Source organism: Acomys minous (assembly GCF_964271855.1).
Source record: "Acomys minous genome assembly, chromosome: 5".
Lineage (NCBI taxonomy): Eukaryota > Metazoa > Chordata > Mammalia > Rodentia > Muridae > Acomys > Acomys minous.
The window spans coordinates 111,420,718-111,442,972 of NC_140494.1; the positions used below are offsets into that span (position 1 = coordinate 111,420,718).

General features: G+C 45.0%; 1 protein-coding gene across 3 annotated transcripts in view; it reads left to right on the forward strand.

The window, feature by feature from the left end:
• Window positions 1-6,694: 6,694 nt before the first annotated feature.
• Window positions 6,695-22,255, forward strand: part of ARHGAP20 (Rho GTPase activating protein 20) — a 75,120-nt gene continuing 59,559 nt past the window's right edge. The window contains exon 1 of one of the 3 annotated variants that reach the window (XM_084783395.1): window positions 6,695-6,878. Coding sequence is in view for 1 of the 3 variants with exons in the window: in XM_084783392.1 (XP_084639518.1) it covers window positions 7,197-7,301 (105 nt within the window). In the remaining 2 variants the exon portion in view is untranslated. Of the gene's footprint in view, window positions 6,879-7,031; window positions 7,302-7,395; window positions 7,539-22,255 lie in introns of those variants that run through there. The other 2 variants (XM_084783392.1, XM_084783393.1) reach the window with 2 other exon arrangements.

Here is a 22,255-nt window from a genome sequence, read left to right on the forward strand (position 1 = left end):
ATCTGTAAAAAATTTGAATGTATTGTGAACCAAGAAAAAAAAATGGAAAGGAAGTAATTAAGGGAGAATAATCGCCATTATCCCATCCCCATCCCTGATTGGGTGGAATTAACACATTAATTATGGTGAGACAGAAAAAGATTAAGGAGAGATTGAGTAGGTTTTCTTTAAACTGCAGAATTTATCAAAGCTTCTCATATACACATTTAATAATGTGCAATGTCACTTGAGCAGTTTTTCCAAAACACACTCGACTATGAAACCCTATATCCTCCTAGTGGATCTTAAGGGGCTGATGTTGCCTATGACGTGCTTTCTAAAATATGCTGTCAAGGGAAACATTTTTTGGAATATCTTCATCTAACTTCCTTTCATTTTTGTGTACTATTTTTAAAGTAATAAGCACTTTTGCAAATTACCAGTATCATTTCCTTTCATTTTCTATAACAAATATGCAAAGGTTGGCTTTTAGCTGTTATTTATCTATTTGTATACTGTCTTTTAGTTATTATTTATCTATCTGTATAGTGTGTGCATGTATGGTGTGTGTGTGTGTGTGTGTGTGTGTGTGTGTGTGTGTGTGTGTGTGTGTTTATATCACAGACACACACACACAAGTATTTGGATGTTCCAATGCATGCTAAGGCCCAAGCAAAACATTGATGTGTTTCTTCTGAGTCTTTCTGCTGTACAGCCTTAAGACAGGGTCTCTTACTGGATAAAGAGCTCACAATTTAGCAGGGTGAGGTGTCCCATGCCTGTAATCCCAGCACTCAGGGAGCCAGAGGCAGGCGATGTCTGTGAGTTTGAGGCCAGTCTGGTCTACAAAATGAGTCTAGCTAAGGCTACACAGAGAGACCCTGTCTTGAAAGAACAAAGTGTTTACAATTTTGGTGAGACTGTGGGGCCACTGAGCTCTGGGGCTCTTCTTGTCTCCATCCCCCCAGTGTTGGGGTGACTATCAGGGCTAGCCATGCTTGGCCTTTCTTGGGGTTCAGAATCGGGTCTTCATGCTTGCCAAGCAAGTGTTCTCACCCTCTGGTCATTTCCCTTATTCCCTCATTTGTAATTTAAAGGAGAGAGGATTTTGCACAGCCCTGAAATAGAGGAACGATGCTGTAAAGATGTATTTCCATAAACCTCTATGGAGAACTGTAACTGCAACACAGACACGTGGACTGAACAAACAAACATGCAGTCAGTCGTGATGCCCAGGAAAAAAATCGAAGGAACCCAAAGTGATTTGTGGGAGAGAGAAATGTCACAGATTGGGCTTACCCATGAAGAATGAGTAAGAAAATGAGTCATGCAGTGGAAAATGAATGGTTAGTTAATTAATTTTGTCCGGGTCACGAAGCAATCTAAAATGTGACGTAAAATATTTCTTCTGCCTTTTTCTGTTTCTTGTTAAGCAATCAAGTTGCTCTTTAAAAGATACATACATAGATAGATATAAATATATAGAGATATAGATAGACTATAGATATATTTAATGATTAAGCTGAGCATTTGGTCAGCAAGAAAGATAAGTAGGCTATCTAAAGTCACATGCTCCATGAAAATGGATGCATCACAGTTTAATGGTCATGAAAATGTATAAATAAAAAGACAGTACCATCAAATTTAGTGTCTAAAATTATGGGCTTTGGCTCCTGGGCTTCATGCTGGCTCTTGCATTTCCAAGCTATTAACACTCCTTAGTACCAAGTTGTTAATCTGTTGCAACCAGCAAGTCATTGAGGGTGTCTTGGAGTCTGTAACAGTATGACAAATGTTTACTACTGTGTTTACTGTCCAGAGCTCTAGCTACATTCTGTAAAGTTATCTCCCACTAAGTGATCAGATAAGAGCATTGTTGTGGTGCTTTTGATATCCCAATATGTAAAGATGATCGGGCTTGGAAATCAATCCTATTTGGGTTTAAATCCTAACTTTCCCACTATAACCACTTATAACCAACAGTTCCAGCTCTAGAGCAATCCAATGCCTCTGGCATCCATGAACACTGGCAGTCGCATTCACATACCCATATAGACCCACACACCTATGGATCATAAGCCCTTGAGGATAAAACAACCCTTTCCCAGTGGTTGCCTAAGACCATCAGAAAACACAGATATTTGCAAAATGATTTATTAACAAAATTACAGTTATGAAGTAGCAATGAAAACAAGTTTAAGGTTGGGGTCACCACTACATGAGGAACTGTGTTAAAGGGTCGCAGCATTAGGAAGGCTGAGAACCACTGTGTTAGTGTCACTGTTTTCAAACTGTTGGAAGTATATACTTAGGAGTGGAGTTGCTGAGTCAAATGTAATTTAGGTTTAAGTCTTTTGAAAAGACACCAAGTATGCCCTTTTCCAAACTCATGAATGGGGACAGAAACAGTTTAGGAGGAAGTTTAGAACTTTTCTGTGGGTATGGCTGAGAGAAAAGACAAAAGAAAACACCTCAAATACGCAAGTTAACAGAGGCCTTGGTGGTGCACAGTGTGACACTGTGTCTGAGCGGTCTGGAGTTAAGTGGTAGGCTGTCAACTGGATTTCAAGAACGGAGACATCGAGAATGTTGAGCTTGAACTATGAAGGTTCATGGTGTCAGGCGCAACCAGGAAATGGTGAGTGATGGAGGAGATAGAAGTTAAAGGATTCCACTTTAGACCCAGGGGTCCAGCTCAAACTAAGGCACCAGCCAAGGACAATACAGGCGGTAAACTTTAAACCCCTACCCAGATCTAGCCAATGGTCAGAACATTCTCCACAGTTGAGTGGAGAGTGGGATATGATTTTCTCACGTTCTCTGGTGCCTCATATTTGACCATGTCCCCTGGAGGGGGAGACCTGGTGGCACTCAGAGGAAGGACAGCAGGTTACCAAGAAGAGACTTGATACCCTATGAGCATATACAGGGGGAGGTAATCCCCCTCAGGAACAGTCATAGGGGAGGGGAATAAGGGGAAAATGGGAGGGAGGGAAGAATGGGAGGATACAAGAGATGGGATAACCATTGAGATGTAACAAGAATAAATTAATTTAAAAAAGGGAAAAAATGAAAAAAAAGTTAAAGGATTCCACTTTAGACCCAGCAAGATAGGGGTGTTCATGGATGGGTGAGTCTATTGGGTACTCAAACATGAGGCTGGGATAGAAATAAAGAACCCAATTAGTACTGCATAAACAATGTGGTATTGTTTTACACACACACACACACTGCTCCTATTGGTAAATACACTAGATGTTTTCCAGTATTAGCTTTCTTGATCATTTTTATCTTTCTCTAAAAATTTTCCACCAACCTTGTTCTCTAAGTGAATATTAGCATCTCTCCCCATCCTTGCCCATGGCATAGCTGCCTCCTCCTTTGGTTATAATTAGACTCCCTTGCCCTCTGACAGAGGCTGCTGTGTTTTCCCTCCTATCCACAGACAATCTATAAAGAGAAATCTCAATCTTCTTCCTCCCTCTTCCAGGTACACCTGAGCCTCGTGTAGCCTAAAGACTTCAACCACTATTTCTCATCTTCAAAAACTGTTATATTGACTTTAAATAAACCCATGTGGTACTGTTCATTTTCCTCTGAATTCTTTATCTTCCTCCCTTCCACAAGTTTTTCTGCTTCCATTGCTTCCCCAGGTAGTTCTCAGTGGTGGCTATATGCTTTTGTATTAAATAAAATAATATATCCAGCTGACTTCTCAGAGAACTTGAGCCTAATATTGACAAGTTATTAATTTTTTTAAAGAACCCAGAATTATATGAAAATATTCTGACTTTTAAGCTTGGCAACTAAATTTTTTTTTTTCAGTACGCGTATCTGAACTCCCAATGCAGGGTATCAATTTGCACCATGAGTCTAGGGCATTTGGACAGCAGAGAACCTGACTGCTGCCTCCATCTTGATATTTAAAAAGGACAATGGTCACTAGCTCATCAAGGGTGTGACTTAATTTTCCTGCATACGAAGAAACAATGCACCAAGTTCCTTTAATAGGTGTTTCTTCGTTCTTATTCATTCTAATGATTGGCAAACCACTGGTCTCATTCTTAGTTTCTGTTGCAGGCCTGCTGCTGGAGTTTCCCGGAGGCTAGGTGCTGGCTATCCTTCGTATTTTGTTTCAAAGCTTGTTTCACGATACCCTAGGTGCATCCTGCTTATGCCCGGCACTGTCCTTCACACTCTTCCATTGCTTTATCACCAGTTTTATGTTCTGGCATCACTCTTCTACAGCCTAGAGCCCTGGTGAACAGAAAATGGTTTCACTGTCTAAACAACATGAGGCCTTGTCCAGGGTTGTGTCTTCCTCATTATAACATCTCCCTCACATCGGACAGAGTGATGGAGGTGACGATGGTTGTAATCTAATAATGTGTTTATTCTTTCAAATATAAAAGGTTGTGAAAACTACTACCGCAAACCTGGGTGCTTGGTATAAAGAAGATAAAAACGCAACCCTTACTCTTAAGGCAAGTGAAGCCAACAGTTTTAGTGTGGCTTGAGTTGCTCAGGGTGGCAAACATTTTCACAGCACAGGAAGTGGCCCAAGTGGTCAAGGAAAACACAGGTTCTGAGGCGGAACTATCAGTTTTCAAGTTACCAGCTAATTTTAGGTACACTGCTTAATGACTGTGTGGCCTGCTGTTGTCTCATATGTGAAATGGGGAAGGGGAATAGATAAACCCAACCCACCGGATTATTATGGATAGGGAGTTAATTACATCTGTAAAATGCTTACAGTCCACTATAAAGCAAACAGTAAACTTAGGTTTCCTGTAGCAATTGCAGAAGTTACACTCAAGCCTGGTGTCCGGAGACAGATAAGAGACAGAACTGGGAAGGCTTTTCTCAGTTCCTTGATAAAGTCCTGGAGATTTCCAGAACAATTCTCCAGGCGATTTCTATGCCCTAGATACTAGACATTTCAGTGTAAAGAAACAAGAGGGTAGAAATGTAGACTGAAAATTTCCCAGACTGTAAGTGTGGGTTCAAAGTCAAAGTGGGCTTCTGGAAGTATGAAGAATTCAAGGTGAAAAACAAGAAAAAGAAAAGGAAAAAAAAAAAAAAGAATTCAAGGTGACAGAGAAAAGGGTGAGAATTAAAGAGACAGCAAGAAAAGGAAGTGAGGGTGTGACGTCAGCCTACCACACTGTAGCACTTTAGGTTTATTCCACAGCAAGGAATTGAATAATGCTTTAGCAGGACACTAATGTGACCAGATATGTGTTGCTACTGTCACCTGTCAACCCAAATTTCTTGAGTAGCCTTGCATCAAAACGTAAGATGGAGGGGGCAATTTTCTGTGCCAACCCAAGCCATTTAATCTTAGGAATAAAAACACAAACTAAGCAGTGAAAAAATTTTGCACGTTTCAAAAAAAAAAAAAAAGAGCACCTTGATTTGGGACACTGGGTATGTTACCACAAGGAGATACTTTATAAGTACAGAGGGGGGGTCTTTGAGTGACAGCCAACACTGGCTTGGCCCTTGTGGATCTTTCTCATATTGTTTGTGTGTTTTCTCAGTTCATTTAACTAACACACATTTATTGTGTTAGACACTACCTTACGTGTTGGGAGTCAACGAAGAATACAGAAGTCTAGGTGCCCAGGAGTCTCTGAGCTAAGTGAAATAGTTGAAGATAAAATAACTGAAACAAAAAAAAATGAGGCAGGTTAAGAAAAGCTGAGGTGTCCATTCACCAAAGAATTAAGGGATTAAGGAGCCACCTTGAAAATGCTTTCAGGTGACTCAACAGAACTGCAAAGCCCCTTTAAAGCACAGCATATAAATTATCGGGGGCCAAGTCCCTTCTCTGTACCAGGGCCACAGCTGTAGCAACCCGATTCACAGATGTGAATGTATATACAACGTGAGATTTATTAAACTTCCTTTTTAACAGTGTGGTGTGGAGGGTGCCGAAAATTAGTCTCATATTTCCACAACAATCTTAGGGTTTGGAGATTGGGGGAGTGTGTCTGTGGGGGTGTGTTTAATAGCATCTCCTAGCTTGGAACACTGCCCACCAGAGTTCTATTCTTAACAACCTGCCCCAATAGCAGCCCAAACTGCCAATAACCTTTTCTTTTCCCCTGTCACAAAAACAAGCCAAGCCTAAGACAACCTACCATCAGGGAGTGGTGTCCTTGGTGATTTTTTCCACCATAGCTCTGCTTCCAAGGGAAGAATGCCACCTACCGAATCATGCACACCAGCAGCCCAGCTCTGCACCTACTTAACCCTGATCTGCTCCAAATGCTCTCTGATGATTATTTAGTTTAAAAAAAAAATCACTATTTGGGCTGAGAGGAAGTTAGGCTCTGAGCGCTGGGATATCTGATAAATGCTTCCACATATTGTCGCCTTCTCGATAGCTACTATGCCAAGTTTCAACCTCCTCTCTGCCTGCATTTTCCTTTTAATTGCGCTCGCTCCTTCAGAATGCCAGGTCCCTTCAGCCTGCAGAAGCCGGTGGTGCAAACATGCAAGGTGGCTTGCCCACGCTTGCAGCCCTGACTGCAAAAGCCACCGGCCAGGGATTTACCCACACGGGCTTAGCTTGCAAGCGTTCGAGATTGCACCCGAGGTCGGGCCATGCCACTAGGGCTTCCAAATTTGTCTAGCTCAGTCTCCAAGCCTCGGGCGGGGGACGGGAGTGGGGGTCTCCTCCGCAGTCTGGGAAATCAAGGCGAGGAGAGGAAGGCAGCCCCTGCAACGTCTCCAAGAGAGCAGCAGTCACTGCGGCTCCCGCGCTGCAGCTGCGCGGGAAGGATCACTGGCGGGAGCGAGCGGCCAGGCGCGCGGAGCCGTGGCGCGTGGCGTGTGGCTCGTGGCGTGCGGCAGCGACAGCTCCGGACCCCCCTGGACCCGAGACGCCTCTCGAGGTCAGTCGATCCTGCAGCGCCAAGTGCGGAAAGCTTGCTCGCGGCCGCGCGCACGGGCGGCGCTGGGAGGGCGTCGGGGGCGGGCCCGGGCGCGGAGGGGCGGGGCGGGGCTGTGCTGACGGGCGGCCGCCGGGAGAGCCTGCAAGCCGGAGCAGAGTGCTGCGAGCGGGCTGAGCGCGGGGAGCGCGGCGCGGGCGGCGGTCCATGGCCCCGACGGGAGGCGCGCCGCCCGCACCCGCAGCTCGGCGTCCGGCCTGAGCGGACCGCGCCGTGCAGATATCCGGTCCTAGGCTTGGGATTGGCTTGCAGATCTTCTTCATGGAAGCGATGTCTCCGCAGCAGGATGCTCTAGGGGGGCAGCCGGGGCGCTCCTTGTCGCTGACAGGGATGTCTCGCCTCGCGGGAGGCCCTGGCACCAAGAAGGTGAGGACACCAAGCGGGGGGTCCCCATGAGCGCGCGCCTTCCACGCGTGCCTGGCGCCGAAAGGGGTTAACGGCCTCCGCGTGGGGAGGGAGGAGTGGACGCCTCCCGGAATCCCCCGCTGTCTTCTCCAGTGGGAACCCCTTTCGGAGAAACCCTTTGCCTCGCCTCCACCTCTAACCGGGGGAGTGCCTCCTCGCAGGCCCCCTAGGTGGCCTTGACCCGGCAGCCTTAGGAAGGTAGGCAGCCCGGGGGTGTGTGGGGGACGATGCGCCCAACCAGGCCGACAGGGGGTGTTGGAGATGGGTGTCGTGGGCCACACTGCGGGACCCGGAGGTTCTGCTCGGCCTAGATCTAGGCGGCGGGTGGGCAGCTTCCGGAGGTCTCAGCGGGGCGTGGGGGATTTGGCCCAGAGCCACCTCCTGAGAGGGGACCCTGCGTGAGCCTGTGGGGGCGTCGCCCTTGTTCCCTGTCACCCAGAGGACCCAGGAGGGCAACTACTTGTAGCAATTGGTTGTGATTGACTGGTCCGCGCTATAGCAGGAGGATTTCGAGGGAGGTCAGGTGTCTGCAATAGGTCCTTGACTAAGTGCACGTGGAGGGCTAGCTTCTGAGCTCCTGGGAATTGATTTGGGTGTTCCTGTAGCCATGTCTACCTCCGTCCTTCCTCCAGCACAAAACCTTCCGATATTTGGCCATATTTGTTCCTTACGGTGGTTATGCCTTTTCCAGCTTCTCTGGAAACAAGTTGGGATGAGAGATCATTCTAGCTCTTTCCTAACAAATAATGTGAAAACGTTGCATTACTATAATTAGAGACTCAGGGAATACACCGGCTCCCTGAATGTCCGGATTTTATGGCCTTCCATTAATCTTCCCACTAGGATGGTGGGTTGGCTAGAGGTCAAAGAAAAGAGGTGACGTCTGTATAGAAATGCATGTGAGCTCCCAAGGACCTTGGACCTGTCGCAGAGCAGAGCTAGCTATCTATGGGTGTCAGTGAACTTGATGTATGGGCAGTAGTGGCAGTAGTGGCGGCTCAGCCTTTGATGTATGGAGGCTGATGTTTGTCCTTGTGGAGGTTTTTTCCCCGTGTGTGTGTGTGTGTGTGTGTGTGTGTGTGTGTGTGTGTGAAATCCAGTTTTTCCCAAGTAAAAGGTGAAATTGCCAGGATGTCGGTCCCAATTTAGGATAGTAAATGAACATTAAGCAACTGGCATAGATTTAAAGCGTTTTGTTTTGTAAACCTAAGGAGCTGGAAAGAATCAAGCATTTGTTTTCTAGAAGAGTGTGGGCCCCTCCCCCAGGCTGATTATGTATGCTAGCAAGGGGCGGGTGGAGGGGAGGGGCTATTAGAGAGTGTGGCTTTATCATTTTCAAGCTGCACTTGTCCTGTAACTGAAGGGTGGCTGTGCCCTTTCCCCTGTGCTCTTTTCTCTCAGCGCAGCCACCCTCTCTCTCTACGACGGTGTCCTTCCTTATAAAACGTAAAAGGCCAGTACTTTGCCACACTAATCTCCTCTTCCCCAAGATTGTTGAGGAAGTTAAATGAATGAATGACGGCACATTGGCACGATAAGTGTTAGCACTTAGTGCACATTTCCCCCGTGGTTGCAATTCACAACACTCGTGTCCCGGGTTGTTCAAGCCCATGATCTAGGATGGGTTTTCAGCACCTTTCCTCACTCTGCAGCAGCCAATCCATCGGAAGAGCTAGTATCCTTCCAAAGTGTCTAAAATGTCTCCACTACCATGCCCACTACTGCCACTACAGGCCGCGCTTTCCTGTAGCCATCTCTAACTGGTGCCTTTGCAGAAACTTTCCCTCCGACGTCTTTCGTGTCTTTCTGTGACCCCGTTCTGCATTTAGCAGCTCCAGAATGGTTTTTTGGTTTGGTTTGGTCTGGTTTTGAGTCTATGATGATGTTCACTTGCTTACAATTCTGAAGGAGAGTCATTCTTATATGCATAGTATGTTTTTTACCCCCACCCCTTTTTGTGTGTTCTCCAGCCTTAAGGGCCTTCGTTATCATACACCAAGTCAGATGCGTTCCTGTTTGGAGGCACTGGTGTTAATTCTCTTTACGTCTGCCCACAGAGCCACTATCTCTCATGCCGTGCAAATCTTGGGTCTTCCTGGAGGTCTCTCCCTCTCCTCACCCTGTAAACAGAAGCCACCTCCAGGCATGCGCTGTGCCTGCTGCTTTATTTATCGGTTGTCTTAGCACTGTACTTGGCATTTCCTCATCTACTTGCTTCTTTCCATAGCCTGCATCCCTCCCGGCTGAGTCCTCAAGGCTAGAGCAGGGCCTGCTATGTGTTAGATGTTTCATAAGCGTGCCTTGGGTTATGTAAAGCAAAGAATAGCAGTGTGGCCTCCGTCCTTAGAATTTACCAGCTAGAGAAGGATTGCCAGGCATTAAGGGGACATGGAGTAAATACTCTAGGTTTGCAGGCCGTATGGTCTCTGCTTAATTCCTCCTCGACAGCTCCAAGTTAGCATAGACAGTATATGAGTGAGAGGGCTTGACTGTGCTCCCGTAGGATTTTGTTTATAAAAGCATGTGGTGGAGGCCAGTGAAGTGGCCACAAAGTTGTCCTCTGACCTCTATGTTCATAGCACAGGTGTGTATGCACACACACACACACACACACACACACACACACACACACACACACACGCAGCAGGTACAACATGCACACATGCAATACATACTCTGTAGTTTCCTGCCCCTGATCGGGAGCAGTGCTTTTGAGTGTGAACTGGTCACGTGATGAGGCTTGGTCCTCAGTGTCTAGCTCAGTAGCCTGTAACCACTTGAGCCCGTTCAGCTCCTGTAGTGTGGCCGGCACATGGAAGGCTCCAACAGCCCCCTCCCCTTGAAGTTTAACTGATAAACAGTAACCTCACATACTTAGAGTTTACAAATCTAAGGTTTGATTGCACTTAGAAAAATGCGCATATTCCCAAGAAATCACCCATCTTCTTTATGCCATGGATTGTGTGCATTTTGAGCTTATATAAATGAAATCTGATTTTTATGCTCGCTTTTGCCTTTCTTTCACTACTAGATAATGATTTTATATCTGCCCATGCTTATTTGTATGTGTTAGTGCCTGTCATTGCTGAGTTGTACAGATTGACTATCTTAACCTGGGAGTTTCAGATTCTGATTTACTTAGTTATCCAAAATGAGATGCCTTGTGGGTGGCATCTGAGCCTCCATATAAAATTCATCCACATCTCTTACATGCCTCTCATGCATAATCTAAAGATGATTTTTGTTCATTACTTTCAGTGCATCTGTGCTTGGACCTCAACCCATCCCAGGACATGTGGCATAGAACAGTCTTAGGTTTCCTATCAGCAGTCAAAGTCTGAAGCAGTTTGGGATGCTGGGAACTCTGGACCACTGTGGTGCACTTATCCATGCGTCTTGCACTTAGATTGCTTCTGTTTCTCGGCTGGTAGAAGTGAGGCTGCTGACAGCCTTCACACACAACTCTGCAGGGATTTATGATCTCTTGGGGGTAAAATTTTAGGCGCCGGATGATGGGGTTGTATTTAGCCACATACTTGACTTTTTGAGAAATGCGCTGCTTTATTCTGACGTGGTTTGGGATAACCCAGTTCCACAGGTGCTCACCAAACGCTGGCTATCATCTCCCTTTGGGTGGTGTCGTAGTGTCTCTTCATCTAGACTTGTGCCGCCCCAGCGATCTGGAGTATCTCCTCGTGCACTTACTTACCATCCACACGTTATCACCAGTCAACTACCTGTTTAAATATCTTGTCAGTTCCTATTGGGTTGTTAGCTTTTTTATTACTGAGGTTTGAGAGAACTTTATGCGTTCTGGCTTGAAATCCTTTATTGGGTATGTGATAGTCAAGATATTTTCTCTGTCTATGACCTGTATTTTTATTCCTTTGGCCTTGTTTTTTCTAAGAACAAGTGTCCTCCATTTGGTGAAATCTAACCTACTTTTCCTCTTTAATTTGACTTAATTGTAATTAACATGAACTTAATTTAAATTTATATAGCGGTGTCTATTCCGTGGCTACACTATTGGGCAGCAGGTTTAAAGGGAGAGCTCAAAAAGAGTAACAAAACAATTATTAAGTGGTGTTAATAAATGGCTCATTAAAACTCAGTCCTGATTTGAACAAATGCAGGTATGCAGATGGGCCATTCTGCACTGGGCTGTGACAGGGAAGGCCTGTTTAAATTGCCCTTTAACTCTGTAAAAGGAAAAAACCTCTTACCAAAAAAAAGGGGGGGAGGTTCAGAAAGTGGGGGCGGCATTGAACCTAGAAGTCCTAGGGTGGGTTTGTCTGAGCAGCTGGCCTGTAGAGATTGCTCTCTGAGAAGTCAGTCCCCTTATTGTGTAGCTTCCTTTATTATTTTCACATTAAGAACGGCCTAGCTGGATAGCTTGCCTTTATTTGCTACCCACAAGATTTGATGCTTTACAGAGAAAATCTAGTCCACCCCAGAAGGGAGAGTTCTTGCTGTTAGGGGTCTTCAGAAGAACTTACAGTAAACTTGTCCAGCAGTCCCTAAAATAGGGCTCTCATATGCACTTGCAGCGTACAGATAGCAATTTAAATTCCTCTGGAATAATGTGTTCTTGGGGGATGTCCATATTTGTCCTTCCCAGTCCTGGCACAGTGGAAGCCCATATTGGAGCCATGTTGGTGTTCAGAATGATTAGTGTCAGAATCCATCATTCTGACCCTTTGCCTTCACCTAATAATTTAAAACTGTGTGATGTGGAAGGGGCTAATGGGATAGGAAAAAGATTTATAGGCTTAGAAAACCACTCAAAGTAAAATAATTTTAAAATAGCTCTAGCAACTCAAACGTAACAGCTTCTGTCATGAACTCTACTGTCCTCTCTTTGTGCATTCTCTGGGTACAAATCTGTTTATAGCATTTGGTTGTGGAACACCCCTACCACCATCACCACCACACCACCATCACCACAACATCCCCATCACCACCACACCACCACCACCACCACCACAACCACCACCACCACCACTACCACCACCATCACCACCCCACCACCACCATACCACCATCACCACCACCATCACTACCACACCAACACCAACACCACCATCACCATCACCACCACACCACACCACCAACACCAGCACCAGCACCACCACATTACCATCACCACCACCACACCACCATCACACCACCACTACCATCACCACTATCACCACCACACCACCATCACCACCACACCAACAACAATACCATTACCACCACTCCACCACCTCACCACTATCATCACCATCACACTACCATCACCACCACCACAACCACAATACCACCATCATCACAACCACCAACACCACCATACCACCAACACCACCATCACCAACACTACCATCACCAGCACACAACCATCACCACCATTACCACCACACCACCACCACCAACAACAACAACAATAACACCACAAGACCATCACCACTACACCACCATCACCACCACCACAACCACCACAACCACCATCACCACAACCACCACCACCTCTATCGCCTCTCGCCAAGAGTTGACTACTTTAGCCAAGCATATGTGTGGTACTCAGTCTTTAATGAAATGCCTTAATAGTAAAGCTTCAGTTTTACTCTTAGTACTGAGAAAAATAGCCCATGTTTAAAATTATGTCCCTACTGAGCCCTTCTCTGGTGCCATTCACAGAGTAAATGGCATAAAACAAACTAGGAAAGATTGTTTTGTCACAGTCACAGTGGCCCCTAACTAATATTAGGTGAGCATTGACTAATGGTGACCACTGAGGTGACTGTCTTGTCATTTTGGTACCTCACTAGGTTTTGTGCCTTGATGCTTGCTGCTTTCTGACCTTTCACAGTTTCGCAGAAGGAAAGTAGGTACATTTCAGGTGCTCTTCAGCCCGGCTGAATGTCCATTCTGATAGCTCAGCCGTACCTGCTGTTGGAAAGCTTGGCATATGCTGCATGCACATAGACTCAGAACTATATTTTGCAGTTCTGTTTAGATGTGCCGACACCTTGTGTCTCGGATAAATCTGCTGCAGAAAATACTGTGTGAGAAATGTCACTGAAAGTTACATCAGCAAACTTAGAAGTCTTGAGTCTTGAGTTTAAAAAAAAAAATCCAGGGGTGATTCTTCAAATGTGAACCCAATACTGTATTCTAACATAGCAAAAAAAAAAAAAATTAACTTTTCATGGCTCTAAACTTTCAAGTTGGAACAAAATAAGTCAGTTATAAAATGAGGCATCATCTTTTATCACAGGATCTGTCGTAGGTCCTGATGCTAGGGCTGTCCACACAGCTGTGCTGTTGGGAACTCCTCACTCTTGCAGCAAGCACTCACCCCCTGAGCAGTCTCCCCAGTCCCAGTTAGTTAAACTTGAAGACTGAGTCTCACAGATGAAAATGGGCACTTAGAACCCACAGACTGAAAGCCCACGATCCATAGGCACCCACAGAGTTTGCACTGTTGCTGTTATTAATTTTGAAATGAGGACTGCAGTGAGGCCATGCTTACTTCAGAGACTTCCACATTCTCTTGGGTTATGGGTTGGCAGAGTCTGCAAGACAAACTGCAGCGCATTTGGCAGCTGAAGAAGAGCAAGAAAGCTGGCAATGAACCCATAAATGAGGAGCCTTAATTCTTTCATGACTATTGACCTTGTTGGGTTGTATCGAACTTTTTTTTTTCAGTTTTGTAACTGCATCGCATGTCTGCACCACTCACAACTTACTGGAGACATGTAAATACACAAGTTGCATTTGTTTCCAACCTTTGTGGCCGCTAACATTTATTACTAACTATTAAGTACTACCAAAAGTAGCTGTACATAGTGAGGCATATAGACATACATCATGTCACATATCTAATGCTTTGAGAACATATGTATGTGTGTATATATACACCTATGTATATACATACACATATATAATTTTGTTAGTGAAGTGTCTTGAAATACACCCCACCCTCATGTCTCCAGAGATCTGATAAAACACATCTGAAATAAACTTGTACCATAGGAAACGTTTGCTTTCCTGCTGTTTCTCTTGTGTCTCTTGTGTTCAAGATTAGAATTCTATGAGTTCTTCAGGTTTAAGATGCTTAAGAGGAGCAGGGTGTCTATGGCAGTCACAACCCTAATGGTTGTCTGCAACTGGAGTAGGGTAGTGTTTAGTTTTTGTTCTTGTATGTGAGGTTCTTCCATGATTTGGGGGACAGGGAAAGCAGAAAGGGTCACACTGACTTCTGCTTCCCGCACGAATGGTGCTTGTAGGCAACAGCTCGGGCCGGTTTATTTTTAAATTTCGTCTCAGCCTTATTCTCTCCAGGACAAGTTTAGATTAGAACTATGCAGCCAACAGCAGAGGCAGCCCCATCAGCAGTGCATGTCAATGGTGAGCTGAACAGCCCTGACCTAATTTTGACAGACACCTGTCACACGGCATAACTGGACGTAAAAGCTGTTTTTAGATGTCTGGTCACTCAAGAGGACTCTGAGAATGGAAGGTATGTGTCCCCACATCAGCTCACATATCAAGATCTGGGGAACCCGGCTTCTCCTCAGTCTGCCCTTTCTTCACTCACCTGGGGACCCTGTTGACAGCAAGCTACGGCCTAACCTGACCTTGGATAACAACACTACTGGATTGGCGCCATATATAAATCCAGACAAACCCTGTTTCTGTTGATCATAATGCCTTTTTCCCCTGCGTGTGGAAAAATGAAAGACTGAATTATAAGGCAGAGCTGCCCAGGCATCGCCATGCATTTTATGCCTTTAGGCCCTTGGCCCTGAGACAGGCAGCCGTTGAGATAGCCAGTATGTGTTTACTGTAGAGTGTCATCACTGTATAAGTAACACTGTTTTGTGTTGACCATGATGCGCAGAGCTGCAGCAGAAGCCTGCTCTGTAAGGCAAAAAGCCCTGATGGTTGACCTTTGTACTTGAGTGCTACTGAGAGGGACTCTCACTTGGACAAAAGCTAAAACCAGTAGCTTTGATGGAGACCGCACAGTCCAGCTAGTTCAAAACCCCACCGTGATGACAGGACAGAATGCATTGTGGGTAGAGATGGAGGCAGAGGAACAAGGGATGTGCAAAGGACACTGTGAGGTTCTCTCACTTTTTCACAAACACTACTGTAAGTCTTGTGTGTGTGCCCCAATATCACGGTACTTTTCAGCTCAGGGATCTCTTATATATACACAGAGAGCTCTGTAGGACTAGGAATTAGGTTTGTTTTGGAGAGGATCTGAAAAGTTATGTCATAGAAGTAGGGCCCAGATTTAAGGCCCAATATCTGCTAGCCTAGTACCTACTCTTTACATTACATAGGCTCCTGTGTCTGTTGTTGTATCTCAGAGTAATGATTGTTTTGTGGAAAGAACAAAGCCAAGAGTAAAATCATTTCTATCTTACTGTCAGGAAGAATGCTAATCTGCTCACAGTGGTCTTTACTGTGATGTTTGGTTGCGCTCAGTCCTCAGACTGGTTCTGGATGGGGCGGGCGGCTTATGGATAGGTAGACTATCATACTGGGCACGGGCTGAACCGACAATGGCTGGAAGCAGCAGTTTACCCAGTGGTCAAAGCCTTGTTGTGATAGTGGGATCCAGAAGCAAGGCGCAAGGTTAAAAATAATTCTTTTCCCGCTGCAGAGCCAATGTTTTTGAACTATAATTGTGCGGTGGCTTGACTATGTCTCCACAAATAAATACTGCAGGCATGCAGGGAGCAAGAGATAGCACCCTCCCTACCCGGGTTGCACTGACTAGCCACGAAAGGATTAGTAGGCAAATTGGAGTGAGCTAGTTCGTGAATTTGATCCAGTGTTTTTCTGGCTGTGGATATCTGCCGTTCCTTAAGATATTCCCCCCAGATCTCTCATTTTAATGTTACTCTTGTTTGCTTTAAATGCCCAAGGATGATGGTAGCACCATTTCTGTGAAGTTTGAAATGCTTGAATTTTTATCTCTAAACAGGCCATGAAAAATTATAGTTCACCTCTGACTGAAACCTTTCAGCCTATGCCTTTCTTTTGAAAATGTTTATTTCTGTTTACTTACTGGGAAAGCTAAGAATGCCAGACTTGGATTTGGATGTGAGGTGAATAAAAAACAAAACAAAAAAAACGTAGCATTTGGTTGACATGAAATTAAAATTCTAATGAGAACCTGTATGTAGGCTTTAAATAGACAGGGCTTTCTTCTAAAGACCTTCAAAAAGAACACACTATGGAAACTCACTATTATAGAAGCCTCTTTCAGCATAAACGTAAGCATTGTTTAAAAGAGTTTAAGTGGAGTTAGCCTATATTGCACAGTGCTTCTCCCAGACAGTGTAGGCTATCAAATTAAAAACATAGTGCCAGGCATGTGGTCCCCTTTTATGAGTTGTTGATCAGTAAGGTCCTATAGACACCCTTCCCCCCCCCCCAAAAAAAAAAGTTCCACGCTATTACTGTTGATCTTGGTTACCTTCCAGAATTTGGTAATAAGAGCTTGTTGCCAAAGACACTGCATTCTTGAGTTGGAGACTATGGAAGAGTAAAGCTGATGCTGGCCTGGAAGTCCGGTCCCTACTGGCTAGCTCTCACAATGCTGGCAGGTGCTCTGTACACCACAGAGGAGAAAAGCCACCATCATCGGTTGTGCCCAGCTGTGAGCCTTGTGGGCTACAGTGACGACTGGCCCGCTAGTGAAACTGTGGCACAAGCGTTACGGGAGCAACCGACCATTTTCTGATTAAATTTAAGGCCTGCCTCGCCCCCCCCAAATTAAACTCACACTTGTTTGTTTGTTTGTTTGCTTGCTTTTTTTTTTTTAACTGTCCCAAGAATCTGTGAGTGGTAAGTTATGATTCTGCTAAACCGACATAGCATCAGACTGTCTTCCAAGTAGTTAATCCTTATACCAACAAGTTAGGGCAAGCCTCAGCCCTCACCAGAGAACCTTCTCTCTGCAGGAACGGCCTCCTGATGGTCAGCATGCGCAGAATGACAGACTGGAGTAGTTAAGCCCAGAGTGGGACGTTTGTATAACACCCCCTTCCTCCTCAGGCACCGTCTCAGGAGAGGGAAAGGAAAGATTCTAAGAGCCAGAGATGGCGGGTAGGTGGGTGGGTGGGTGGTTGCAGAAAAACCGTGTTTACTGGGCATGGTGAAGCTGTACACAAATGAACTCAAGGCAGCTGTGACTGTATGCACCAGATCGGGCCAGACAAAGCCAAGTATGGATGGGGTCGGCCACCCGACTCCTAGCCAAGGAGCTACTGGAGGGGTTGGCCCTGAGCGGCTGCCCTGGCCCCAGCAGAAGCCTGTACTCACCCACATGCAGCACTAAGTGGATTCAGTAGGATGTTTGTTTGGTTTAGTTTTGCACATGAAGGTGGGAGGGCGTAGTATTCAGGCAGGGGAAGAGTTAGAGGGAAGCGAATAAAGGCAGATTTGATAATTATTTTTAAATATTAAAATTAAATTACTTTTAAATAGTCAAAAACACTTTTAATGACACAGTATTATTTTCTAGAAAATACAGAGGGAAGTGTCTTTTGCTCTTTCCTTTACTGAATATCTTTTTAAGCAAAAAAATAAAAATCTGAACCAAAAAATAAAATACCATTAATAAAATGTTTTCTGAGTTGCAGAAAATGACAACTCACTTCTTTTTCCTTTTTGTTTTCCCTGAGACAGGGTTTGTTTGTATAGCCTTGACGGCTCAGGACTTGCTTTGTAGACCAGGCTGTCCTCGAACTCACAGAGATCTGCCTGCCTCTGCCTCCCCGAGTGCTGGGATTACAGGCATGTGCCACTGAACCTGGCGGCAACTCTCTCGGGAAGCTGCCTGTTTATACGTTTATTTTCCTGCTTAGGTACTCTCATGTTAACCACCCGACAGTCCCCTGTGTAAGTGATGGTAACCACTCTCTTACCTAGCAGCTTCTGACGACTTGCCATGCAAACACCAAACGGGATGGGTGGCAGCAAACTCTAACAAGAGGGCAGGCCAGTTCCAGAGTTTCACGGAGAGCCACTGAGCCATTCCACACAAAGAGCAGTCTGTTGTACATATGCATGTGGTCTGCATCGGGTGGCTGTTACAAAAGTATTCTAACTTCTGGTCACAAATTAGTCTGCTAGGACAGAGCCTAATGGTTAAATAGACAGGTAGTTATTTTGTTTTGGTTTGAGTTAAACACACAGTTAAAATACTGTACAGCTCACCTGCGCCAAGTGTACAGCCATTGGTCTCTAGATTGGGTCTTTAACTATGCATTGGTCTTAAGTCACTTGGATTACCTCATAAAGGACCACATGGCTCTCGGTCATCTCCTGGTGCCTCATCTTCCCAGGCTCAGGACAAGCACTAATATATATTCTGTCTCTGTAGAATATTTTGTTCTGAGCAGCTTCTGTAAGTGGAATCCATACGTACTACATGGTCTTTTGTGACCGCTTTACCAAAATTAGCATGATGTTTCAAAGGTTCAGGTATGTGACGTCATGGCCCCTCTTGGAACTTCTTTTATTACTGAGCACTATTTTGTGTATAAACTGTGGCATTGTACTTAGGCTTGATATATATATGCTTCCTAATGATGCTGTGGACATTGGTGTGCAAGCCTTTGTGTGAACATATGTTTTCGTTTCCCTTGGGAGCATATACCTTGTTGTGAGTTACAGGATCATACACGTTGTTTAACCGTTCCTGGGACTTTGCAATAGTTTCAAGAAGTAGCTGCCCCAACTTGGAATGAGACAGCAGTGTCTGTCTTTCTTATTATTGCTGTCCTAATCGTGGCTTTTATAATCTGTCATGTGTGTTCATGTCTTCGCAGAAATCATACCTTTCACCCGATTTCCAGGGGGGTAATTTGCCTCTATTACTGAGTTGCAATCGCTATTAATATATTCTAGATACCAGTCACTTAACACATGTACCATTTACAAATGATCTCCATTCTGCGCAAACATTCAATAGCAACAGCGCACGATTTCCCAGTTTTGTTCTCTTGTTGCTTGTGTTTGTGGTGCTGCATGAAGAAACACTTGGTTGCCTCATTGGAAGTGACCAGACGAGCTTGTATTTTGTAGGATGTTAACATATCACCTCACGCTTTCCAGCAGCTTTGAGTTAACTGTATGTGGCATAGGCTACCATCCCAACCCCATCCCTTTGCATGTAGTTATCAGGTTCTCCTGGCACAGTTTGCTGACGGGTAATGAGTCCTTGCTAAATCATCAGACAGATTGTTACCGAAGTAGTACAGAGTGATGGTAACAGGACACATGGCTTCCAGCAGACAGAAATGCCACCTACTGTCCAGTTCCTTCATGGCTGCCCCATTTCACAGACTCTGTTAAAGACCTTGCCTCCCTCCCTCCTTCCCCTCCCTCCCTCCCTCCCTCCCATCCTTCTTTCCGTCTTTCCTTCCTTCCTTCTTTCTTCCAATGGGTCCTCACTGTGTAGCCTTGGTTCACCTCTAACTTGCAGCCGTCTTCCTATTGTGGATCTCTAGTGCAGAGATTACAGGTGTGAGCGCTGTGCCTGTGTGCTTTCTTTCTCCCTCCCTCCCTCCCTCCCCGCCCTCTCTCTCTTTCTCTTCCCCCCCCCCCCCCCCCGTCTCTCTCTCTCTCTGTCTGTGTGTGTGTGTGTGTGTGTGTGTGTGTGTGTGTGTAGGCCAGTGTCAACATGGTAAACAACCAGGCTTCAAAATCACCCCACCCCTCCCCTGTTTGCTGACTATATAGTTTATGCCAACATTACACTAAGCTTTAGGAATGCAACGCCAAGTTCCGATAAATAATTGCAGAAGAGAGAGGGCACGTTTGGAAGGGAAGGCGGCCCCTGTTCTCCAGAAAGGGGCAGAGAGATAATGTCATAACAAGGACAAAAGCTGCCTAACTTCCGTATAGCGCACCAAATGAGATGGGAGCCTCGAGAGTCGAGTGATGAATTCAGCCGATAGAGATGACTTAGGGTGGGAAACAACGTCTCGCAGATTAGCTGGCAACATCGCTGAAGCTCTGAGTTATTTTTGAAATACAAACCAAAACATGAATTACATGCTTTTCATTCTCATCTGCAGTTGTGACCTCTGTCCGTTTGCTCTCGGGCGGGATCGTTCTTTTGACCTGCCAGACTAAATATAGCTTCAGAGGACAGACGGCATAAAAATCAAAGACTTCACCTCTCCCTAAAGTGCGTGTGCTGTGCTTATCGGATAAGAGGCTTTTTGCAAAAGGGAGCAGGTTAAAATGCGATCGCTACTGTCTTTCCCAGTTTCTTGTGAGATCTTATCCTATTTCGGGGTGACGGAGGAGACAGCGATACTGCTTCATGTCCGTTTGATTTTTAGCACACATAAAACCCTTGTTAAGTTTGGAGCTGCTTCACGCTAGATGAAGGATACCATGTGCAGCACGGTTCCAAAAGGTGCACACAACTGCTTTTCAGTTTAGTGTTCAGTTCATGCATTTTTAAAAAAAAAAATGATTACCCTTTTTCTCTTTGAATGTTTTAATTTCTTTTTTAAGATAAAAGATTTTTTTTTAAAAAAATTCCTTCCCAAATTGCATCCACTACGATGTCACCTTGCTCTGAACATCAAACACTTCAGTTCAGAAAAAGAAATAGAAAATAGTGAGACCCGGATAGTAACTTGTAAGGCAACGAAATATACATTGTTTGCAGTTTACTGCTGGTTTCTCATAAAACCAAGAGTCATAATTAACCTTGGAACAGCTGTGCACTTTGTTGGTGTGGTGCTGGCTGACCCTATGAGCTTACACTGCTATCCATTTACAAAAGAATGGAGTCTTGTCCACGTCCAGTGTGTTGAACCACATGCAATTATAAGCAAGCACAGAGTTCAAGTCCTCGCTGCCTGAGTAAGGAGCTGTGGTTTTGTGTCAAAGCCCACACAGGCCTTTGGTTTTCATACAGGAGCCAGAGGGATCTGTGAGTTTTGAATGAAACAACACCCATTCGTTATATCTTCAGTTGTATCAGCTGACCCTGGCACTGATTACTCCCGGACAAAGCGAATCCTGTGACTCCTAGATGATACGATCCTTTTTCTTTTTCAAATCCAGGTAGAAGATCAGAGTGACCTAAGAGACTGTGCAGCCCACATGTTCTGGTTTCTAGGCAGTAGAAGGCCATAGAAAGGACTGAGTTGTCTTGGATTATACGTATGGCTTCACAAGGAGTAAAGTCTGAGTCTGACTGTGAGACTTCGGTCAATAGCAGTATTCTCTCTGTAATTTTATGGCACCCCCTTCAGTATGAATCTAGCTGGATGAAGTGGGTGGAACACAATCCAATCGCTGTGTGTATGAATGTTCTTTCATGTTATTTCCGTGGAAAACATGTAAACACATTTACAAAGGGACACTTACATTTAAAAAAAAATTACCCATGCTGTGTTTTATAACTCTCTCAGGAAGATGTCTTTAAATCGGATGGTTTCTTAATCATTGGATTTTTTAAGGAATCTATTTCAAGATCTTTGAGATTCTGTGGGGGAAAAAAAAATAGTTCGCAGCTTTGTGAGTTTTAAAATGCCTGTTAGCCAGTGTCACCCTTGAATCTCTTTCCACAGGTCTTTCCCACCCCAACGCCCACCCACCGCCTTGTCTCTCACATGGATGCCCGTGTCTCCGTGTGTAATAGTGCTGCGCTAACTTGGAAACCATGTGCTTCCAAATGAAGACCCTCATTGTTACGGTTTTTGTTTTTTGTTTGTTCTGTTCTGTTTGTGGTAAGCTCTTTTAATTCACTTTATGGCTCTGTGAGTTCTTTCGAAATCCTTGATCAACCAGAAACGCAGAGTTCAAAATTAGAACTCAGGAATGAGAAAGCACCCTAGAACTTTAGTCTGCTAGTAGTGACGTCAGAGGCCCCCCAGGGTTGACCCCCA